At 45.8% G+C, this 22,724-nt stretch overlaps 1 protein-coding gene across 1 annotated transcript; it reads right to left on the reverse strand.

Moving 5' to 3' along the window:
• Positions 1-3,340: 3,340 nt before the first annotated feature.
• LOC311244809 (ubiquitin carboxyl-terminal hydrolase 11-like) lies at positions 3,341-21,291 on the reverse strand (the record flags this gene model as incomplete). The annotated part of the gene is made up of 3 exons (XM_084334495.1): positions 3,341-4,944; positions 5,976-8,350; positions 21,287-21,291. The coding sequence occupies 3 exons, from the start codon at positions 21,289-21,291 to the stop codon at positions 3,341-3,343; spliced, it is 3,984 nt and encodes a 1,327-aa protein (XP_084190621.1).
• Positions 21,292-22,724: the final 1,433 nt, after the last annotated feature.

Raw genomic sequence — 22,724 nt, forward strand, 5'->3', positions numbered from 1 at the left:
AAAAACAACCAAATCAAATGTATTGTATGTGAAAACTACTTGGCAATGAAGACCTTTCTGATTCTGATTCTGGTGTAAGTAGTGGGAGGAAAGGTAAGGCTTTCAGAAGATGAAAAGTACAGCCAAAAGGGTAAGTAATTGAATAAGTAAGGATCTACTTAGCTGCCTGTAGGGTGATTTCTCAGGTTAGGTCGTCCTTCCTAATCGGCAGAGAAAAATAGACGCAGCCACTAATGTAGAATGCACTTTTATCTCCCATTACTAACTGCCGGAATCTGGGAGATGGGTTGAAAGGCAGCGATTGAGACTGCAGTCAAATACTATAGTATACTGCTCAATGGAGCAGCAGTACATTTCCATATACTGTAAACAGAACAGTAATAGTACATTACTCACGCTTTAGCTGCCAGTAGGGTGTGGACCTCAGTTAATAGACAATGATTATCTACCACACGGGCCAGCTCTTATAACAGCCCTGACTATTTAACGCCCAGTTTAGCGCAACAATGGCAGCACCCAAACCAGTTCACAGCCGGTGTAAACCACCAGGTTTGAAGAGACCCGCTTGTCTTTGGGCTCATGAGGGGTCATTGGAATGAAGCAGGCTATTCTCTCTGTCCTGGCTTCGCGATGGTGCAATGAACTTCCCACCAATGTCAGGACAGCCTCCCTGCACTGGCTCCCACTGGCTCGACCAATAGAGACCATATTAGATCCCCAATTATCATATCATTGTTACAACCCTGTGCAAAGATTTTCGAGATCGCCAAATGATTGACGGAGCTAGAGCCCCGGGAGTCGGGGGTGGTAATGTGTACTTTTGCGTACTTTGGGGCACGCCTCACATATCGGCATGTAACTCGAGAACCGCTGAATGGATTTTGTCACCTGAAGGGGAAATCGACAGGCAACAAATAGGGCTTTAATTCTATCTATATATTGTATTAAAAGAAATGCACGCCCGAACCACTAGAGGTTGGCAAAGAATCGTCCACATGTGGGCCCTTGGATGTTAAGAGGTCAATGTTTTTCAATATTTTTTTTTGTAGCCAAGAGTAAAGACCATAACCCTATCAAAAACAGTAGTCAAAGTGTATATTTTCATTTTTACCAATGTTTTATATGTTTTATCGGAAATACAAATGTATCGGAAAATGCTAATTATCGTAAAAACCGCAAGAAATGACTAAATCCAGATTCAACCCTGCCATTGGAAAGAGGAGAATGTTCCCTATCCATAGATGTATGATTTGGCCATAATAAGGTCAATGTCAAGTTCAAGGTCAAATATGAATTTATAATTAAAGTCGATTATTATTAATTACTGTATCTACAAATCCTTCTGTTTAATCATCTTCCCGCGGTTCATTTGCTTAGATTTTTTGTGCACATGATCTCAATAAGGTGGTGAATGAGCTCAGTGAGCATTTATCAGAAGATCTATACATTTTTTATCATCATCATCATCAAAATCATAAATCATAATTAATCATAATTAATTTATTAATTACAATTGACTCAGCCTAGTAACAGACACAATATTTCTGACACTGGAAATACATACCCCCAGGTCCCTAGATGTTCCTAGATACCAAGAACATGCAAATTGACCATGTAGAAGTGGAGCAATCTTCCATTTACTTAGGCATGTACCTTTAGGCGAAAACGGTCTACAGATTAACAGGTTAAAGGTCCTGGTGTTCGCCTACTCAGCCAGTTGATTAAACCAACTGTCAGATTTAAACCCGGTTCAAAAATAACCCCAACTATCGTGACCACAGTAAAAAAAAAATACTAGTCTATACCGCTTGATGTAGCAGCGGCCACTTTTGTATATACTGTAAATAGAACAATAATGCAATGTTACTCACGCTTTAGCTGCTGGTAGGATGTGGACCTCAGTGGCCCGTTAAGACACACATGGACAAGTGTCAATTCATGTGACTCTTCAAAAACGTGTGTTGTTGTGCAGTGGCTGGTCGTCTGCGATTAAAACCCTTTCACTGCCACACTACAGAAGATTAACCAGCTGTCTGTAGTGTGGTAGTGGTGAAAGGGTTAACCCTTTGTCGTGTGGCAGTGAAATGGTTAACCCGTTGTCGTGTGGCCGTGAAAGGGTTAACCCCTCTGTTGTGTGGTTGTGAAAGGGTTAACCATTTGTCGCGTGGCAGTGAAAGGGCCGTCTGTATCATCACAGTGAAAAGGGGTGAACCATTTGGTAGTGAAAGGGTTAATAAATGTGTTAGGAACTTTGTAGAAATGTATTAGAAATAATTCACTCCGGTTGCGGCAGAACGTCAGATGGGCCTCTCTCATAAAGAGGAGGGTAAAGGAGGAGAAAAAGGAGGGTAACGTATTCAACAACTCAAATCAAATCAAATCAAATTTATTTATAGGGCCCGACAACACACGTTAATGTCCCCATGGGCCGTACAGATCTTCTTTAAACAAGTCAAGAAGAAAACATAACAATAAGTCAAGAACAGAACAGGAACACCATAATGTCCAAACATTTTTAGATGAATGCAAATAAATGAAAGAATGCAAGCACTCCCAGACATACCCCACGCGAAGGTAAGGAAAAACTCACTAAAACCTAACAATAGGGAAAAAAGCTCCACAGGCAGTGTGGCGGAGAGAAACCTTAGAAGGGCCATTCAAGGGGGGATCTCCCTTCTTAGATGTTGGTGATAGTAGTGTTGCAGACGGACAGTTGGTAAGCATGCACTCATGTGTGTAGTGGAACACAGATGAGTGCATGCAATAACAACTGTACATTTTGAAAAATTAAAGATAGAGCTAATAGCGATAGCAACTGAACATTTTGAAAGATTAAAGATAGAGCTGATAGCGAATCACAACTAAATTGATCGCGGGAGAAGCGAGCGGACAGAAATAGCTGTTTATCTCCCAACAGTGCTTTTGCATGAAACCTCTCCACTTTACTTACAATGATTATGAATCGGTCTACTCTATAGCCTATTACACGTAGCCTAGTGATGATGCATGGCTGCTAGAAGATTTGCACTAAGTTCTCTTTTACCTCTATATTCACTCATTCATTTTATTTGAGCTACTGTTTATATTGTATATAGTCCTGTATATTGTGTGTGTACATTGTGTCCTATATGTTACTTTATGTTTACAGTGTCATATATGTTACTTTATGTTTATATTAGATATGTGTATATACACCGTGGTAAGGGGGAACGCAATTTCATGTTTCTGTATGACTTGCACATGAAGTAAAATGACAATAAAGTTGACTTTGACTTTGATGCATCCGTCCATAATCACTGCTCAATGTCGATAACCGTTTCCTCAAAATAAGAAACAGCCTTCAATAAATAATGTCCAAAGACCCTCCACGTGAAGTGTCCCTGTCCGTGGTGCTGAAGGCTGTCTGAAGCTGGAGCAGTAGTGTCCCTGTCCATGGTGCTGAAGGCTGTCTGAAGCTGCGGCAGTAGTGTCCCTGTCCGTGGTGCTGAAGGCTGTCTGAAGCTGGAGAAGTAGTGTCCCTGTCCGTGGTGCTGAAGGCTGTGTGAAGCTGGAGCGGTAGTGTCCCTGTCCATGGTGCTGAAGGCTGTCTGAAGCTGCGGCAGTAGTCTCCCTGTCCGTGGTGCTGAAGGCTGTCTGAAGCTGGAGAAGTAGTGTCCCTGTCCGTGGTGCTGAAGGCTGTGTGAAGCTGGAGCGGTAGTGTCCCTGTCCGTGGTGCTGAAGGCTGTCTGAAGCTGGAGCGGTAGTGTCCCTGTCCGTGGTGCTGATGGCTGTGTGGAGCTGCAGCAGTAGTGTCCCTGTCCGTGGTGCTGAAGGCTGTCTGAAGCTGGAGCAGTAGTGTCCCTTTCCGTGGTGCTGAAGGCTGTCTGAAGCTGGAGCAGTAGTGTCCCTGTCCGTGGTGCTGAAGGCAGTCTGAAGCTGTAGTGTCCCTGTCCATGGTGCTGAAGGCTGTCTGAAGCTGGAGTGGTAGTGTCCCTGTCCGTGGTGCTGAAGGCTGTCTGAAGCTGGAGCAGGGGTGTCCCTGTCCGTGGTGCTGAAGGCTGTCTGAAGCTGGAGCAGTAGTGTCCCTGTCCGTCGTGCTGGAGCGGTAGTGTCCCTGTCCGTGGTGCTGAAGGCTGTGTGGAGCTGGAGCAGTAGTGTCCCTGTCCGTGGTGCTGAAGGCTGTCTGAAGCTGGAGCAGTAGTGTCCCTGTCTGTGGTGCTGAAGGCTGTCTGAAGCTGGAGCGGTAGTGTCCCTGTCCGTGGTGCTGAAGGCTGTCTGAAGCTGGAGCAGTAATGTCCCTGTCCGTGGTGCTGAAGGCAGTCTGAAGCTGGAGCAGTAGTGTCCCTGTCCGTGGTGCTGAAGGCTGTGTGGAGCTGGAGCAGTAGTGTCCCTGTCTGTGGTGCTGAAGGCTGTCTGAAGCTGGAGCGGTAGTGTCCCTGTCCGTGGTGCTGAAGGCAGTCTGAAGCTGCAGCAGTAGTGTCCCTGTCCGTGGTGCTGAAGGCTGTCTGAAGCTGCAGCGGTAGTGTCCCTGTCCGTGGTGCTGAAGGCTGTCTGAAGCTGGAGCGGTAGTGTCCCTGTCCGTGGTGCTGAAGGCTGTCTGAAGCTGGAGCGGTAGTGTCCCTGTCCGTGGTGCTGAAGGCAGTCTGAAGCTGTAGTGTCCCTGTCCATGGTGCTGAAGGCTGTCTGAAGCTGGAGCGGTAGTGTCCCTGTCCGTGGTGCTGAAGGCTGTCTGAAGCTGCAGCAGTAGTGTCCCTGTCTGTGGTGCTGAAGGCAGTCTGAAGCTGGAGCAGTAGTGTCCCTGTCCGTGGTGCTGAAGGCTGTGTGAAGCTGCAGCAGTAGTGTCCCTGTCCGTGGTGCTGAAGGCTGTCTGAAGCTGCAGCAGTAGTGTCCCTGTCTGTGGTGCTGAAGGCAGTCTGAAGCTGGAGCAGTAGTGTGCCTGTCCGTGGTGCTGGAAGCTGTCTGAAGCTGGAGCAGTGGTTTATAAATGTCTGTCCAGAAAGAAGTTGTAGACCTAGTTGCTTATGAAAGAGACCAGATTATTTAATTAATGTCAGGGATTTAACGTTCAGAATTGTTTGACTTTCTTATGCACTGGTTATTTGTACATGTCTACAGAAGCATTTGCAATACTGGTACTAAGGTTAGTTCAGCTAGCTAGGTTAATGGCTCGTAAAACACGCAGTATTGAAACAACGTTATTGGTTGTGAGCACTGTGTCATATAAGTGAATTGTAGAGAAACTCACCAAAAGTGACTATTTCACAACTGATTTGACCAAAAAAATCCACCAAATCAAATCAAATGTATTTATAGGGCCCAACAACACACGTTAATGTCCCCATGGGCCATACATGTCTTCTTTAAAGAAGTCAAGAAGAAACATAACAATAAGTCAAGAACAGAACAAGAACACCATAAGGTCCAACAAATTTAAAATAAATGCAAATAAATGAAAGAATGCAAGCACTCCCAGACATACCCCACGCGAAGGTAAGGAAAAACTCACTAAAACCTAACAATAGGGAAAAATGCTCCACAGGCAGTGTGGAGGAGAGAAACCTTAGAAGGGCCATTCAAGGGGGGATCTCCCTTCTTAGATGTCGGTGATAGTAGTGTTGCAGACGGACAGTTGGTAAGCATGCACTCAAGTGTGTAGTGAAACACAGATGAGTGCATGCAATAGCAACTGAACATTTTGAAAGATTAAAGATAGAGCTGATAGCGATAGCAACTGAACATTTTGAAAGATTAAAGATAGAGCTGATAGCGATAGCAACTGAACATTTTGAAAGATTAAAGATAGAGCTGATAGCGATAGCAACTGAACATTTTGAAAGATTAAAGATAGAGCTGATAGCGAATCCGGAGACAGGGAGATAGGGGGCGGCGCAGAGAGGGTCGCAACCTCCCCGACATCATCGCGTTACGTCCAACACTCCCCGGTTTTACTTTACTCCCCTTTTACTGAAATGACGCCACTGCTGAAGAGGCCGAGCTTGCGGAGGAGGGGGCGGGCAGAGTCGGCTGTCGGATTTTGTCTTGTCGATGATAAAACAAGATATAGGCAGCGTTGGTCATGATCTGTTCCTCTCTGGCATACATCACCTTGCTGTCATCAAAGTAATACCAATGGCCATTGTCCTTGTTCCGTGCACAGCTGGTATAATGTCCATCTCTAAGTCCTCCGTAGTGATTGGACACAGCAATGAGGTCGTATCGGCTCGGAGGCTCCGTGTCGGTCGGGCTCTTCCTCAGCAGAGACTCAGAGAAGTCGAGGTCCCTCAGTGGGAAGTCGACGATGCCGTCAAGCTTCTCTGTGGAGAACCTCTTGAGATGGATGATGAGGACCTCTGGCAGAGACCACAGATCCAGCTTCTTAGTGGCCAGCTGAGGTTTCTTACACAGAGGACAATACCATGGGTTCTCCTCCTCCAGGGTCTTTACAGTAGTAAACAGCTGGATACACTCCTGCAGCTGAACCGTGGCGTGTTGCCGAGGAACCTCCATGCTGGAATATTTCACGCATTTGTCAGCTTCATTCTCGTTGTAGAACCTCTTCTTCATGTCAGGGTCCCAGTCTATGGCCACGTACGGCGGAGAGCTGAAGGAGAAGGCGCTCCCTCCTTCACCCGTCCCTCGCTCTGTGGTTCCGTTGGAGTTCACCGCCTGGATGGAGAAGAGACACCTCTTCCTTTTACCGCTGCACACCTTCCTCTTAGCCGGCTGCTCGTTGGCTAGCGGGCCAGGAGAACAGGCCTCTTCCTTCTTCTCCTCCTCCTCGTCATTTTCGCAAGGCTGCCACTCTGCCCCCTTTAGGTCTATGAATGGTACTGCGCTAGAAATAGCGGTAGCGTTCCCACTCGTGTTAACATCGTTAGCTGCAGCGGTGGAGTTACTGCTAGTGTTAGCAATGGTGTCCGTGCTGGTGCTAGCGGTGGCGTTAGTGGTGCAGATAGCAGAGGAGGAAGGGCTGTCTTCCATCCTCGTCACGTTATTGGCCTCCTGCTCGGCGTGCTCCAGTGAGGGCTGAGTTTTGGTGGGATCAGGGTGGGGCTTGGTTATAGCAGAGCCATCTGGTTGGCTGTCAGCCTGTCCGTCACCACAGCAGTTGTCTCTGTGGGAGGGGCCTGCTCTCTCCCCATCCTCTTCCCCCTCATCGTCACTGACACTGTTGGTCTGAGTCTTATACAGCTCCTCTTCCTCCTCCTCCTCCTCTTCCTCCACCTCATCCGAGGGGTCAGGGGGTCGTACGTAGCGTGCCAGTCTCTGTAGGAATATGGCATACAGAGCCTCTGTGTTACACAGGCTGCTGCGAGGTACAGCCATCAGCAGAGGGTGTCCGAACAGGGCGGTCCCATAGGAACTGCTCCCAGAGCCATGGTCCCTGTGGTGAGAACGCTCCCGCAGGTAGAGAGCCAACACCACCTCCTCTCCATCCTCCTCCACACAACCTCCACTCAACTCATAGACAAAGATGTCATCTCTGTCCAGAATACAGCTGAGGGCCTCGTCAACGTGGTAGATCTTATGGAACCGATGGTTGTACACGTCTGCTACCACCATCTGGCCGGCTGGTACGTTGGTCATCACTGAGAGGGCAGAGCAGAGGTCAGATACCTCGCCTGCTTTAGGGACCACCACACGATACTGTAAAGGCATGGCGTTTGGGTCCAGAGAGATAAAGAAAACCTCCACGACTCTGTCCTTACTGACAGGGAGCGGAACACTCAGGTAAGAGAAGGGGTCGAAGGTCACAGAGCCCTTGTGGCACTCTGGGCAGACCAGCGTGGACTTAAAGAGGCCGTGGAATGTGTCGACGATCACCGAGTCGTTACGGCGACGATGGTTCCGCCATGCCTCCTCCGCCACTTCCTGGTCGGGACGTCCGTCTGCGTCCCGTTGTTCTATGTACTCTTTGTTCTTGACTCTGTTGAGGTCTTCCTGCAGTCCGTGCAGCAGGAAAGAGAGCAGCGCCTGGCAGTCATGCTGCTCGTAACCCGGGAACTGAGAGGCCAAGTGTCCCACCTTGGTCTTGAAGATGCGCGGCACCACAGAATAGTGTCTTCCAGACCACATCTGTTTGATAACATCAGCGTACGTCTCTGCTATCTCTCCCTTCACACCCAGAGGGTTGGTGACGTTCAACTCCTTCAGGTACAAGTTACGCAGGAAATACTCTGTCAGGGGAGGGGTGTTACTGAGACACTGTAGAGCTGAGTTCATGAAGCAGGTATTCCCCAGGTTGGTCAGACCACAGACACCAGGCTGGCCATGGTACGAGTCCTGCTCCTCCGCCGAGTTCCCCATGATCTGAGGTCTGGAACTGGACCAGGTGCCGTCAGCGTTCCTCATCTCCGTGATCAATATCTTTCTAAACGGTAGGCAAGGCAATCTTGTTTGAGAAATGGTTTCAATCTATGTTGTTTAACAGTTGATCTGTTCAGTCTTGTTAAAAAAAAGTCCCGTTCAGATAACAGGACTAACTTCGTTGGAACGGAGCGCGAGCCAACGTTCGTTGATAAAGAAAAATAATGTCCACAGCCGCTCCGGTGTAAAACAAAGATATCCAAATGGGTTATTTCTCTTCCACAGCGAAGTCTTTCTTTACAGAAGTGGTCCTAAAGCTATTTTCCTAAATATTCATTGTGCGGGCCGGGACTCCTTCGCAAGGTGGAAACCGCAAATCCGCTGGTGGGCTTCTGGATTCAGTCCTCTGTTCGGTCCTAACCAGTCTGGTCGAAGATGCGAAAGTCTCTTTCTTCTTCTTCTTCTTCTTTTGAATTTCCGGCAGATTAGACGCATCGTGGCGTATTACTGCCCTCCGCACTTCTTTTGATGATCTCTTCTTCTTCTTCTTCTTCTTCTTCTTTCTTGGCGTATTTCTTCCCTCCTCATTTCTTATACTACACTAGTGGTGTTCCATCTTTAGGCCTCTTCAACTCACACTTTCTCCTTCTTCTCTGCTCCTCTTGCCTGTCCAATACTAATACATACACTAACGCTATATCCTCTGGTACAACTCTGAAGCATGCAGAAATGTCAGCACTGCCTCTGTGATCAACTGGTGGTTCTCATTATCCATGCCAAAGAATGATTTAAGAGAGAAGGAAGATACTCCCAGCTCTACCAGACTTTTATAAAAGATTTCCCTCTCTTTCCTATACCTTTCACATTTTAGGAAGACATGCCCGACAGTTTCAGTCTCTCCACATTCACACACCCCATCTGGATGTTTGCCCACAATGAACAAGCTACTGTTCAACCCACAGTGCCCCAGCCTCAGTCTACACATCTTCACCCTATCACTCCTTGACCCATATCCCTCCACCTTGATCTTGACCCGAGGCTGCAGAGAGAAATAGTGCCTTCCCTTGGTCCCCCTTTCCCACTCATCCTGCCACTCAGCCTCAACTCCTTTCTTTATCTTATCTCTGAGTTCTACTCTTCCCATTGAAATACCTATCTCTTCCTCCCTTCCCAGGCTCTGTTTGGCAAGGGAGTCAGCCATCTCATTCCCCGCAATCCCAGCGTGTCCCGGGACCCAACAAAACTCCACTGACCAGCCTGCCTTCGCAATCCTATATAAAACCAACATTATTTCCTGAATGAGATCAGGGCGAGCTTTAGACCCACCTGCACTCAGAGCCATCAGTGCAGCAGCCGAGTCAGAGCATATAATCACCTGGCTTGGTCCCACTTCCTCCACCCACCACAATGCCCAGAGGATGGCAAGCAACTCTGTCACAAATACTGAGCTGCCATCGGATATTCTTTGTCCCTTACCGATCCCTAACCAAGGCACCCACCACCCAAATCCTGCCCTCCCACTTTCAGGATCCACAGAGCCATCAGTGTACACCTCCAGAGCCCCTGATTCCAGAAGGAACCTCTCTATTTCCTCCACAATCTCGCCCTTATCCTCCTCCTTCAAGAACCTAAGTTCAATGACTCGATCAGGCAATAGCCAAAATGGCACTGATAGCCACCGAGTGTGCTCCGCCACTCCCCCCTGATGCAGTCTCAACTTCCTGGCCCACTGATCAATACTGCCCAAAAAAGGTTTATACTTATCCCCATCTCCTGAAAGTAAACACCTAGCTGGGAAGGACAGACTTGTCCCACTCAATTTTGCCCAGTACTGTAGCCCTAACTTTACTCTCCTCAGGTTTAGGGGCAACTCCCCCATTTCCACCAATAGTGCTGAAGCAGGGGTGGTCTTAAAAGCTCCACAGCAGATTCTCAAAGCCTTGCACTGAAGCACATCCAGCTTTCGCAAATTAAACTTGGCCGCAGAGCCGTACACATAACAACCATAATCAATTGTTGACCTGATCATCGCCTGGTATATCATGCACGTGGTCTCTCTATCCGCTCCCCACCCACTCCCAGCCAAACTTCTCAGCACATTCACTATTCTTTCACACTTTGCCAGGATTTTCTCTATATGAACAGCCCAATTCAATCTTTCGTCAAACCAAACTCCCAAAAATTTAAACACCTTTACTCTCTCTAAGGGAGATCCATACATAACCAGCCTTCCCCTAGGCACCCTCTTTCTAAAACCAAAAATCATATAATTAGACTTAGAGGCGGATATTTTAAAACCCCACTTGTCTCCCCATTCCTCTACATCCCCCAGAGCTCTTTGTACCTGCTTTAAACAATACTCAACATTCTTCCCTCTTTTCCATATGGCCCCATCGTCCGCAAATAAAGACAACCCATATCCTTTTCCAATTTGCCCAAAAATGTCATTAATCATCACATCGAAGAGGACCGGGCTAATCACGCTTCCTTGCGGGGTGCCATTTTCTATTTTTACAGTTTTTGAGGTTTGCCCCCCCACACGTACTTGGATCGTCCTGTCTAATAGAAAATCCTTTATCCAATTAAACAATCTCCCTCTAACTCCTAGGTCATACAATTTCAAAAGCAGCCCCTCTTTCCACAAAGAGTCATACGCCTTCTCAATATCCAAAAATACACTTATCACTACTTCCTTATTGTCAAAAGCCTGTCTAATGTCCTGGTCTAGAACAGCTACTGATTCCATTGTAGACCTGCCATTTCTAAACCCATTCTGATACCCAACATAAAGATCCTTACTTTCTAAAAAGTAAACTAATCTATTAGTAATCATCCTTTCCATAATTTTACACAATACAGACGTCAAGGCTATGGGTCGGTAAGACCCTGGGTCAGCCGCTACTTTACCTGGCTTCAAAATAGGAATGATGACGGCATGCTTCCACTCCTTTGGCAAGCAGCCTTCTAGCCACACATTATTAAACAAACCCAGTATTTCAATCATTACAAATTCGTCCAAATTCTTAAATAATTCATAGGATAATCCATCTCTGCCAGGCGTCGTATTTGCACCAGCCTGGATAGCATCCCCTAACTCTTTCATTGTAAAGTACAAATTAATCGGATTATTATTTTCTGAGCTTCTTCTCAACTTCCACTCATTCTGCGATAGCAGTTCAGACCTCTTTCTCCCTCTCTCCTCCCCCAGACTCCCAGAGTTATGCACTGCCTGAAATGCCTCCACCAGCATGTCTGCCTTCTCTTTATTGGTTACTGCTGCTACCCCCCCCTTCTGAATCACTGGAATCGAGCTTTTTTTATATATTCCAGCCATTCTGTGTACGACTGCCCACATCTGCCTCACAGAAGTCTCAGGGCCTAGTGTTTCACAGAACTTCCTCCAACTACTCTTTTTAGCATCTTTAATAACTCTTCGTGCTACTCCCCTTAACCTCTTATATTCTACTGACTGGCACAACCCTGGATACCGTCTCACCCTCTTGTATGCTTTATTCCTATTCCTTACAGCTACGTCACATTCTTTATTCCACCAGGGAACCATCCTTCTAGCTCTGGGTTCCTCCTTCATAGGGATTGTGCCCTGCGCTGCCCTATGTATCATCTCACTAAGAGAAGCATTCCACTCGTCTACACTCCCCTCAGAGTCAATCTCTCCTACCCACTTTCGGGCCTCCTCCAAGAACTCTTCCCAATTAGCTTTAGAAAAATTATACCTGGGCACCCTCTCCTCGATTTCTATTATCAGATCCCTTCCAAATTTGCACAGAATAGGACAGTGGTCGCTTCCCATAGTATTACTATCCAGCGCTTCCCACTCTCCAACCCTAGCCAAACCCGAGGAGGCAAAACACAAATCTATGTGACTGCAAGTATTCCTTGTGACATCAAACCTAGTCGGTCTATCATCATTTATCATAACTAGCTCATGCTTATCCAGGATCTCCTCAACCACGACTCCATTACTGTCCTTACTATTGCTTCCCCACAATGGGTTACGAGCATTAAAATCACCGACCCATATAACTGGACCTCTCACCTTCTGCATAATTTCATCAAATTCAGGCAAAATAAGTTGTTTACACGGATTATATAAATTAAGCACCGTTATGGGACTATGGCTCTGATTACTCCAAACTTCCACTGCCACACACTCAAGGTTAGATGTTATGTCCAATGCCCTATACTGGATCCCTTCTCTAACGAAAGTTGCACACCCTCCGCCTCTTCTACCAACTCTGTCTTTTCTTAAACACTCATATCCTGGAATAACAAACTCAAGGCTAGGTTTCAGCCACGTCTCCTGAATGCAAATTAACTCAGGTTTCACTATGACTTCCTCCACAAATCTTTTTAACTCCTGTCCATTAGCGATCAGGCTCCGGGCATTCCACTGAAGAATACAGAACATCAGTGATCTAATCCTCTTTCTTCTTCCTCCATACTGCTGTCCCCCTCACTCTCCCTGTCTGTCGTCCGCCCCCTGCCTATCTGCCCACTTTTCTTCCCATTCTCCTTTGCCCCTAGCGCACACGACTGTTCACCCCCACTTTTCTTCTCATTCTCCTTCTTCTCCCTCTCCTTTGCCCCTCCACTCCTGCATATCTGCCATTCAACCCCACTTTTCCTCTCCTTCCCCTTTGCCCCCAGTGCAGCACCCTTGCCCGGCCGCTGCCCACCCTCACCCAGCACCCCACTCTCCTTCAGTACAGTATGGATTTCTTCTCCCCTTATCCCTACCCCCAAAAACCTCTCAGCTGCATTAGCCACCGTTAGACAGACGTTAGACTTTGATTCACTGTCCTTCACTCCCGCCACCACCTCTACCATGAAAGCCAGAAACGCTGTCTTGGTCATTATCATCACCTCATCCTGAGACGCGGCTGGCAGACCAGGTCCAGACCGAGACACATCGGAAATAATAGGAGGCGCGGCTGGCAGAGTTGGAGCAGATTGCTGACTCCCCTGCTGCACCCTGTTCACCCCCTGTCTCCTTTCCTTCTCTTTCACAGTCGCAACTGACTTAACTGCCTCGGCATATGACACCTTGTACTGATCCCTCACAGATTGCACTTCCTTGGCCTGAGCAACATATGCACACCCACGAAACGCTACATGGTGTTCCCCTCCACAGTTACAGCATTTGGGAACCTCTGCATTGCACTCCTTGATCTCATGACCCTCGCCACACTTCGCACACTTCTGTTTCGCCCTGCAAGCCCCTGCAATATGCCCGAACTTCTGGCACTTATGAGGGAACGCCCGATTATATAGAAACCCAAAGGTTCTAGAATGTTCAGTTTATGACCTCATCCAGGTTTCAGATCCTGCTATCATGATGTCATACGGTAAGTCCAGAATGTTTTACGTTCTAGCATGTTCTACTATGACCTCACCCCACACGTTCCGGACTGTTTTATGTTCCAGAAGTCTATTATGACATCATCACAACCGTTCTAGAAGGTTCTAGGTTCCAGAACGCTCACAAATACGACGGTTCAATGACTTTATCTAAATCCAATCAATATTAAACATTCATATAATACAATAACCGAAATATATATAGCTTTGGCTCTTATACCGGCCCCTAATTGTCCTTCCAATCTAGAAACAATTACCAACTACTAAAAACCCAAGGAGCCAAACCAAACACTATTTCAACTGAGAAGTGTCTCTGCTGCGGGATTACCAATACCTGGTGCCAGAGGTCACTAGTACGTGGCACACCGTAGGAGGGCGGTCTTTACCACCGCCTCATGCAGCTTCTTCTTCACGAAGATCTCGAGCTCTGCTTCCTACTGTATTTTCCCAGTCTCCAAAATCCCTGCCGACTCGACACATGAAAATTCCTCCACACTGGAAAGCCGTAAATCAACTTGCCGCCTCTTTCCACAGCAAAACGGTAGGCTTGGCACCTTGGTTGAGAAATGCAGGCTTCAGTCTATGTTGTTTAGTCTGTTCAGTTCTGTTCAGTCCTGTTTCAAGATACACTCTGCCTGTTCTTCTTCTTCTTCTTCTTTTGAATTTCCGGCAGAGTAGACGCATCGTGGCGTATTACTGCCCTCCGCACTTCTTTTGATGATCTCTTCTTCTTCTTCTTCTTCTTCTTCTTCTTCTTTCTTGGCGTATTTCTTCCCTCCTCATTTCTTATACTACACTAGTGGTGTTCCATCTTTAGGCCTCTTCAACTCACACTTTCTCCTTCTTCTCTGCTCCTCTTGCCTGTCCAATACTAATACATACACTAACGCTATATCCTCTGGTACAACTCTGAAGCATGCAGAAATGTCAGCACTGCCTCTGTGATCAACTGGTGGTTCTCATTATCCATGCCAAAGAATGATTTAAGAGAGAAGGAAGATACTCCCAGCTCTACCAGACTTTTATAAAAGATTTCCCTCTCTTTCCTATACCTTTCACATTTTAGGAAGACATGCCCGACAGTTTCAGTCTCTCCACATTCACACACCCCATCTGGATGTTTGTCCACAATGAACAAGCTACTGTTCAACCCACAGTGCCCCAGCCTCAGTCTACACATCTTCACCCTATCACTCCTTGACCCATATCCCTCCACCTTGATCTTGACCCGAGGCTGCAGAGAGAAATAGTGCCTTCCCTTGGTCCCCCTTTCCCACTCATCCTGCCACTCAGCCTCAACTCCTTTCTTTATCTTATCTCTGAGTTCTACTCTTCCCATTGAAATACCTATCTCTTCCTCCCTTCCCAGGCTCTGTTTGGCAAGGGAGTCAGCCATCTCATTCCCCGCAATCCCAGCGTGTCCCGGGACCCAACAAAACTCCACTGACCAGCCTGCCTTCGCAATCCTATATAAAACCAACATTATTTCCTGAATGAGATCAGGGCGAGCTTTAGACCCACCTGCACTCAGAGCCATCAGTGCAGCAGCCGAGTCAGAGCATATAATCACCTGGCTTGGTCCCACTTCCTCCACCCACCACAATGCCCAGAGGATGGCAAGCAACTCTGTCACAAATACTGAGCTGCCATCGGATATTCTTTGTCCCTTACCGATCCCTAACCAAGGCACCCACCACCCAAATCCTGCCCTCCCACTTTCAGGATCCACAGAGCCATCAGTGTACACCTCCAGAGCCCCTGATTCCAGAAGGAACCTCTCTATTTCCTCCACAATCTCGCCCTTATCCTCCTCCTTCACTCCACCATGGGCCTGATAGCTGCGGTGGTAGCCCTTTAGCTATGTTAGCTCCAACAAGTTATCTTCTTAAACTGAGATACAAATTATTTTGTAAACAAGCTCGCTGCAGAGCCGCAGTACGCCACAAGAGAAACCATTATCTTCTTCTTCTTCTTCTTCTTTAGAATTTCCGGCAGTGTAGACGCATCGTGGCGTATTACTGCCCTCCGCAGTTCTTTTGATTGAGCTCTTCTTCTTCTTCTTCCTCTTCTTTCTTCTTTTGAATTTCCCGCAGTGTCGATGCAACATGGCGTATTACTGCCCTCCTCAGTTCTTATACTACGCTAGTAGTATGGTTTCCATATTATGGTCTCTGGTAAATCAACTTTTGATTGTTTACACTCTTCTTCTTCTTCTCATCTTCAAAACACATTACTATCGTCTCTGTCTCCTTCTTCTCTGCTCCTCTTGTCTGTCTCCTTCTTCTCTGCTCTTGTCATACAATATTGTCAACACCCAAAAAAAATCACCCCCTCAGGCTCCGAAGCAGACCCAAACACGGAACAAAAAACACCCGACAGCCCACAAGTGCGGCCTCCACCCACAGCCGACCGCTCCAAAACAGCACCCAACCAGAACAAAGCAAAAACCAATGAACAAGAAAACATCTACAAAATGCAAACAAATGCACATCAAACGCCGAACAAAAACCACTCAGAGCACACCCGCCACCAGGCATGAGAAACAACAAGAAGCGACAGAGAGCCCCGGTGGGGAGATCAGGGGCCCCCCCGCCACCTAGCACCGCCCCCCATGTTCGGCCACATGCCCTCCGGCGACAAATGTGCCGTGAACAGCCTCCACCCAACATCCACCACACGCCCATTCACATTCCACAAACACCGCGACACCCATCCATCTCCACCCCATTCCAGCTGAACACCACTCCAAAGCAATCAACTGCAAGCAAAAGCCACACCCGGCAAGCCACCAAATGTCCCCCACCCCATGTCCACATCCACTTCAGAGCCCGAGAAAACCTGAGTCCCGATCTTGATCCACCTCCACCTCTCCAATCACAATCACGCTCTCAACATGGCGTATTACTGCCCTCTGCAGTTCTTATGCTTCGCCCACACTTGAGAAAGTTTACACTCTTCTTCTTCTTCTCATCTTCAAAACACATTACTATTGTCTCTGTCTCCTTCTTCTCTGCTCCTCTTGTCTGTCTCCTTCTTCTCTGCTCTTGTCATACAATATTGTCAACACCCAAAAAAAATCACCCCCTCAGGCTCCGAAGCAGACCCAAACACGGAACAAAAAACACCCGACAGCCCACAAGTGCGGCCTCCACCCACAGCCGACCGCTCCAAAACAGCACCCAACCAGAACAAAGCAAAAACCAATGAACAAGAAAACATCTACAAAATGCAAACAAATGCACATCAAACGCCGAACAAAAACCACTCAGAGCACACCCGCCACCAGGCATGAGAAACAACAAGAAGCGACAGAGAGCCCCGGTGGGGAGATCAGGGGCCCCCCCGCCACCTAGCACCGCCCCCCATGTTCGGCCACATGCCCTCCGGCGACAAATGTGCCGTGAACAGCCTCCACCCAACATCCACCACACGCCCATTCACATTCCACAAACACCGCGACACCCATCCATCTCCACCCCATTCCAGCTGAACACCACTCCAAAGCAATCAACTGCAAGCAAAAGCCACACCCGGCAAGCCACCAAATGTCCCCCACCCCATGTCCACATCCACTTCAGAGCCCGAGAAAACCTGAGTCCCGATCTTGATCCACCTCCACCTCTCCAATCACAATCACGCTCTCAACATGGCGTATTACTGCCCTCTGCAGTTCTTATGCTTCGCCCACACTTGAGAAAGTTTACACTCTTCTTCTTCTTCTCATCTTCAAAACACATTACTATTGTCTCTGTCTCCTTCTTCTCTGCTCCTCTTGTCTGTCTCCTTCTTCTCTGCTCCTCTTGTCATACAATCACAATACAAACATCATCTCCTCTCTTGAAGGGCCCCCCCAAGAGGGGGAACATCATCTCCTCTCTTGAAGGGCCCCCCCAAGAGGGGGAACCCTCCATCTGAGAGAATTGTGGACTATATATAGATACACAAATGTTCTAGAATGTTCGGTTATGACATCATACTGTAAGGTGACATCACAAATGTTCCACAACGTTCGGTCATGACATCATACTGTGACATCACAAATGTTCTAGAATGTTCTATTATGACAAATAAGACGGTCCAATGACTTTATCTAAATCCAATCAATATTCCTAATGCCGTTTCAACGTAAGGTTATAAAAATAAACATATAAACATTCATATAATACAATAACCTAAATATATAGCTTTGAAAATGTTATTACCAGATTGCAGAATGGGTAGCAGTACTGTCTACCTGTATGTCATGTATGTCAATGTTATGATGAATTGAAAATGGGGGACCCTGATGTAAACAAGACGAAAGTCTTTCTCTGGTCTGCATCCCCTTAACAATTGTATGTATTGAGCTGTACTGTACTGTACCCATTCTGCAATCTGTTAATAAAGTTTTACAATTCAATTCAATTCAATTCACGGCAGAATGTGTAGACAATAGACAGACAGTGAAAACAAAGTTCTCCTCCAAGTCCTGTGGGTATTGTCTCCTCAACGTTTCTGCAGCTGAGCGAATTGCAGTTCTGCTCAATGAATGAATCCGAGAGGAATCCGAATTTCCCCTCTAACTAGTGCTATATGCTTCATTGCGTCATTAATAAAGTTTTCAATCAATCAAACAATGCCGTTTGTTTAGACATTCACAAGACTTGCATAACGTTACAACTGCACGTCGGCAGTTTAAACAACAACATTATTATTGTCCCTTACCTTAGATGCTCCGCGCCTGCTGCATGCATCCCACAACGTCATCTTTTCCATTCATTCATTCCAGATAGGGCCATGGAGAGGCATTGTTGTTATTGATATCATCTTCATCAATGCCATCAGCCCTGTTTAGACATTCACAAGACTTGCATAACATTACAACATAATGTTAGCTAGCAAGCAAGCAAGCTAGTCGACAATAACTCCTTCCTCCATTGCAACGCTATCTACAGTACTAGAGAATTCAAAGTGCCCGCGAGGCGATGACGTTGTTGTTGTTGTTGTCACGTTTAGCTTTTATCGCAGGTGTATATATATATATATCATCAAACGATGCACAATAAGTTCATGAACAATAACAAAACACTCCACCATGGGCCTGATAGCTGCGGTGGTAGCCCTTTAGCTATGTTAGCTCCAACAAGTTATCTTCTTAAACTGAGATACAAATTATTTTGTAAACAAGCTCGCTGCAGAGCCGCAGTACGCCACAAGAGAAACCATTATCTGGGCCCCGTTCCCCGTACCTGGTTCAACTAAGTCGATCAAGATGTCATTATCCAGCTTCAGTTAACCCGATGTTTGAAGCCGGGATTTTCCTGTTCCTCGAAGGTGGATTCAGTCTCGTTAACTCAAGCCAGACTTGAGATCCAGGATAAATGCGCGTGCCCGCCTCAGCCGAGAAGGCAGCAAGTGTCGAGAGCAGAGATCCTGATTCTCTAGCGGCATTGATTGATTAATTGATTTAAAACTTTAGTAACATATTGCAGTACGGCTCAATCGCCTCGCCGACAAGTTAAATGCGTTATCTATAGGCTAATTTTAAGTCCCTCATTACCTCAATCAATCAGATTATATTTCTTTAAACTTGCCTGCTGGATTAAATAATCAAATGAGATCTTGCTAGCGAAAATAATTAGTAAAACTGTTATACAGAATAACGATACGGCTCCCTTACCCATTGATTGATGTATGGTCGATCTTTTTCTTATCTTCTCTGTGGTGTAACGGGTTCTTCTTTTGACTTTCACGCAGACGGCCGGGGTTCGAAACCCAGTCATCTCCTTCTTTTTGCAATATAGGAATAATTCAATTTGGTGCACGTTGAGAGCTATATAAAGAATGACATCCTCAATGCATGTAGATTTATAATATTTTAACTTAAAACCAGGCTACATTTGCGTATAATAATTAATATTATATTCAAAAAAATTATATTGGAAACACGGGGTTTCGAACACCGGTCGCTGGGTTGCCAGGATTGAGCACTACCGCTGAGCCACTGTGCCAGATGGGATAAATTCATTGTTTATACATTAATGAACGAGAGACCCGTGTTTAGAATATTCTTTATTTTGTTGTTGTTGCACCGAGCGAGCGCCACGGTATATAACGTGCATTATTTAGCACAAAGTGAATTTAGTATCAGCATTTTGGGTCTATTTTACATTTCAAAAGACCCCTCTGGAAGAATGGAGCACAAAAACGTAATTCAGAATGGTATAACGCAGATCCTAGACTGTGGGAATAATTTCAGGAAACGCGCTGTCACTCCTTTGCGGGGGCGTGGCGATGGTTGATCCGGCTAACTTGAACTTAAACCCTGCTTTCGACCAGGCTCAAACTTTTGGATCTGTTGTCATGGTGATTTGGAAAATCCAGGTACGGGGAGCCGGAAAGTCCGGCTTAAGTCAGACTTAACCGAAAGTTATCCGGCTAACTCAGTTATCCAGGTACGGGGAACGGGGCCCTGATTGGGCCACAAGGCTGTCAATCATGCTAGCTGCAGAGCCGCAGAGCAGCAAAAGAGAAACCATTAGCTGATTGGATAACAAGGCTGTCAATCATTCAATCCACCATTCAATGGCAAGAGTTTAACTGCACAGACCGTGCTTAGATGACGTTAATAGCCTATTTTGATTGGCTATTATTTATTATTTATTTAACCCTGGTCAACCTGTGCAGATATTCTGAACGAATAATTACTGCAGTGCAGGCCTGCTCAGAGCGGTCAATTTAGGCCATTTTTGAAGAAAAAAAAAATTCACTGGCATTTCTTTTTTACATAGGAAAACATTTATAATAGAAATAATAATAATAATAATAATAATAATAATAATAATAATAATAATAATAATAATAATAATAATAATAATAATAATAATAATAATAATAATAATAATAATAATAATAATAATAATAATAATAATAATAATAATAATAATAATAATAATACTAATAATAATACTAATAATAATAAACAAAAAAAAAATATATATATAGGTATTTAATAATAATTATGAATTATGAGTGAATTTGTATTTCACGTGTTGTCATAGAGAAACCTCCACTGCTGTCTGCATATAATCCATTTTCACATATGTAGATACTATATATCTGTACATATCCCTTACCTACTATCACTGTAGTTACACTGCTGGCCAGTATGACTTACTACCATAGTGTCTTTACACCTGTATCACTGTACATAGTAATACTACAACTCTGTACATACATCTGATTAGCACTATTACTCAGTAGTACTCATTTATATATTTTATACCCAGTTTAATCACCCGTACATTGTATATCACTATTGCACTTTACTGTTACATTTGCACTCTGGTTGGATGCCACACTTATTTACGTTACTGTACTGTACTTGTGCTGCATGATGACAAAATCCCCCAAAAAACGTGGAGAACAAAGTATTCCATAAAAAGTCAGACACCTACGTCATGGGTTTGCTTTATTATTAGTGCTCGCTGACAGCGTATCAGTTTAATCTCTGAAATATGCAAACGATCTCAAATACGGTATTTTGTCAATCTAAATGTAAACAATTTACCTAAGAGCTATTTACATAGAGGCAATTATAGTCGCCTCCTCCTCTGCTCCGCACTGCGCTCTCAATTCTGACCTCATTCCCCCGTGAATCGTCTGTCGGGCGACTGAGCGCCGTAAACATTTTGGGGCAATTTGCCGTCGCTGCGACGACAGGCCTAAATATGTCAGCCGTGACAACACACGCTTGGCTAATGAGGCGGCTCTGAGAATGGCAGTTTGCTGAAGATGAAAACAAAAAGGAGGTCATTATTGTGGTGTTTTTTTTTTGTTCGTCGGGGGACGAGTTGCAGGGGCTTTTCGATTTCTTTGAATCCACACAGGATGTTGTTGGACGGTGATGACGGATCTTATTTACAGTTAACAGGAAAAAGTATGCTCCGTAAAACTGGGGAGCGGTATATTATTCATACATTTGTACTGCTGTGCCTCTGAGGAACAAGGTATGAAATAACACCATGTCCCTACCTATGCAGGGCCGCAATAAGGACATGGCCACCACTTTATTCAACTACTATGACAGTGGCCACAATAAGGACATGGCCACCACTTTATTCAACTACTATGACAGTGGCCACAATAAGGACATGGCCACCATTTAATTCAACTATGACAGTGGCCACAATAAGGACATGGTCACCACTTAATTCAACTATGACAGTGGCCACAATAAGGACATGGCCCCGACTTAATTCAACTATGACAGTGGCCACAATAAGGACATGGCCCCGACTTAATTCAACTATGACAGTGGCCACAATAAGGACATGGCCACCACTTAATTCAACTACTATGACAGTGGCCACAATAAGGACATGGCCCCGACTTAATTCAACTATGACAGTGGCCACAATAAGGACATGGCCACCACTTAATTCAACTACTATGACAGTGGCCACAATAAGGACATGGCCACCACTTTATTCAACTATGACAGTGGCCGCAATAAGGACATGGCCACCACTTTATTCAACTATGACAGTGGCCGCAATAAGGACATGGCCACCACTTTATTCAACTATGACAGTGGCCGCAATAAGGACATGGCCACCACTTTATTCAACTACTATGACAGTGGCCACAATAAGGACATGGCCACCACTTAATTCAACTACTATGACAGTGGCCACAATAAGGACATGGCCACCACTTAATTCAACTACTATGACAGTGGCCACAATAAGGACGTGGCCACCACTTTATTCAACTACTATGACAGTGGCCGCAATAAGGACATGGCCACCACTTTATTCAACTACTATGACAGTGGCCGCAATAAGGACATGGCCACCACTTTATTCAACTACTATGACAGTGGCCACAATAAGGACGTGGCCACCACTTTATTCAACTACTATGACAGTGGCCACAATAAGGACATGGCCACCACTTAATTCAACTATGACAGTGGCCACAATAAGGTCATGGCCACCACTTTATTCAATACTATGACAGTGGCCACAATAAGGACATGGCCACCACTTTATTCAACTACTATGACAGTGGCCGCAATA

The sequence above is a fragment of the Notolepis coatsorum genome, assembly GCF_963971535.1.
Source record: "Notolepis coatsorum genome assembly, chromosome: 18".
In the NCBI taxonomy this organism is placed as follows: Eukaryota; Metazoa; Chordata; class Actinopteri; order Aulopiformes; family Paralepididae; genus Notolepis; species Notolepis coatsorum.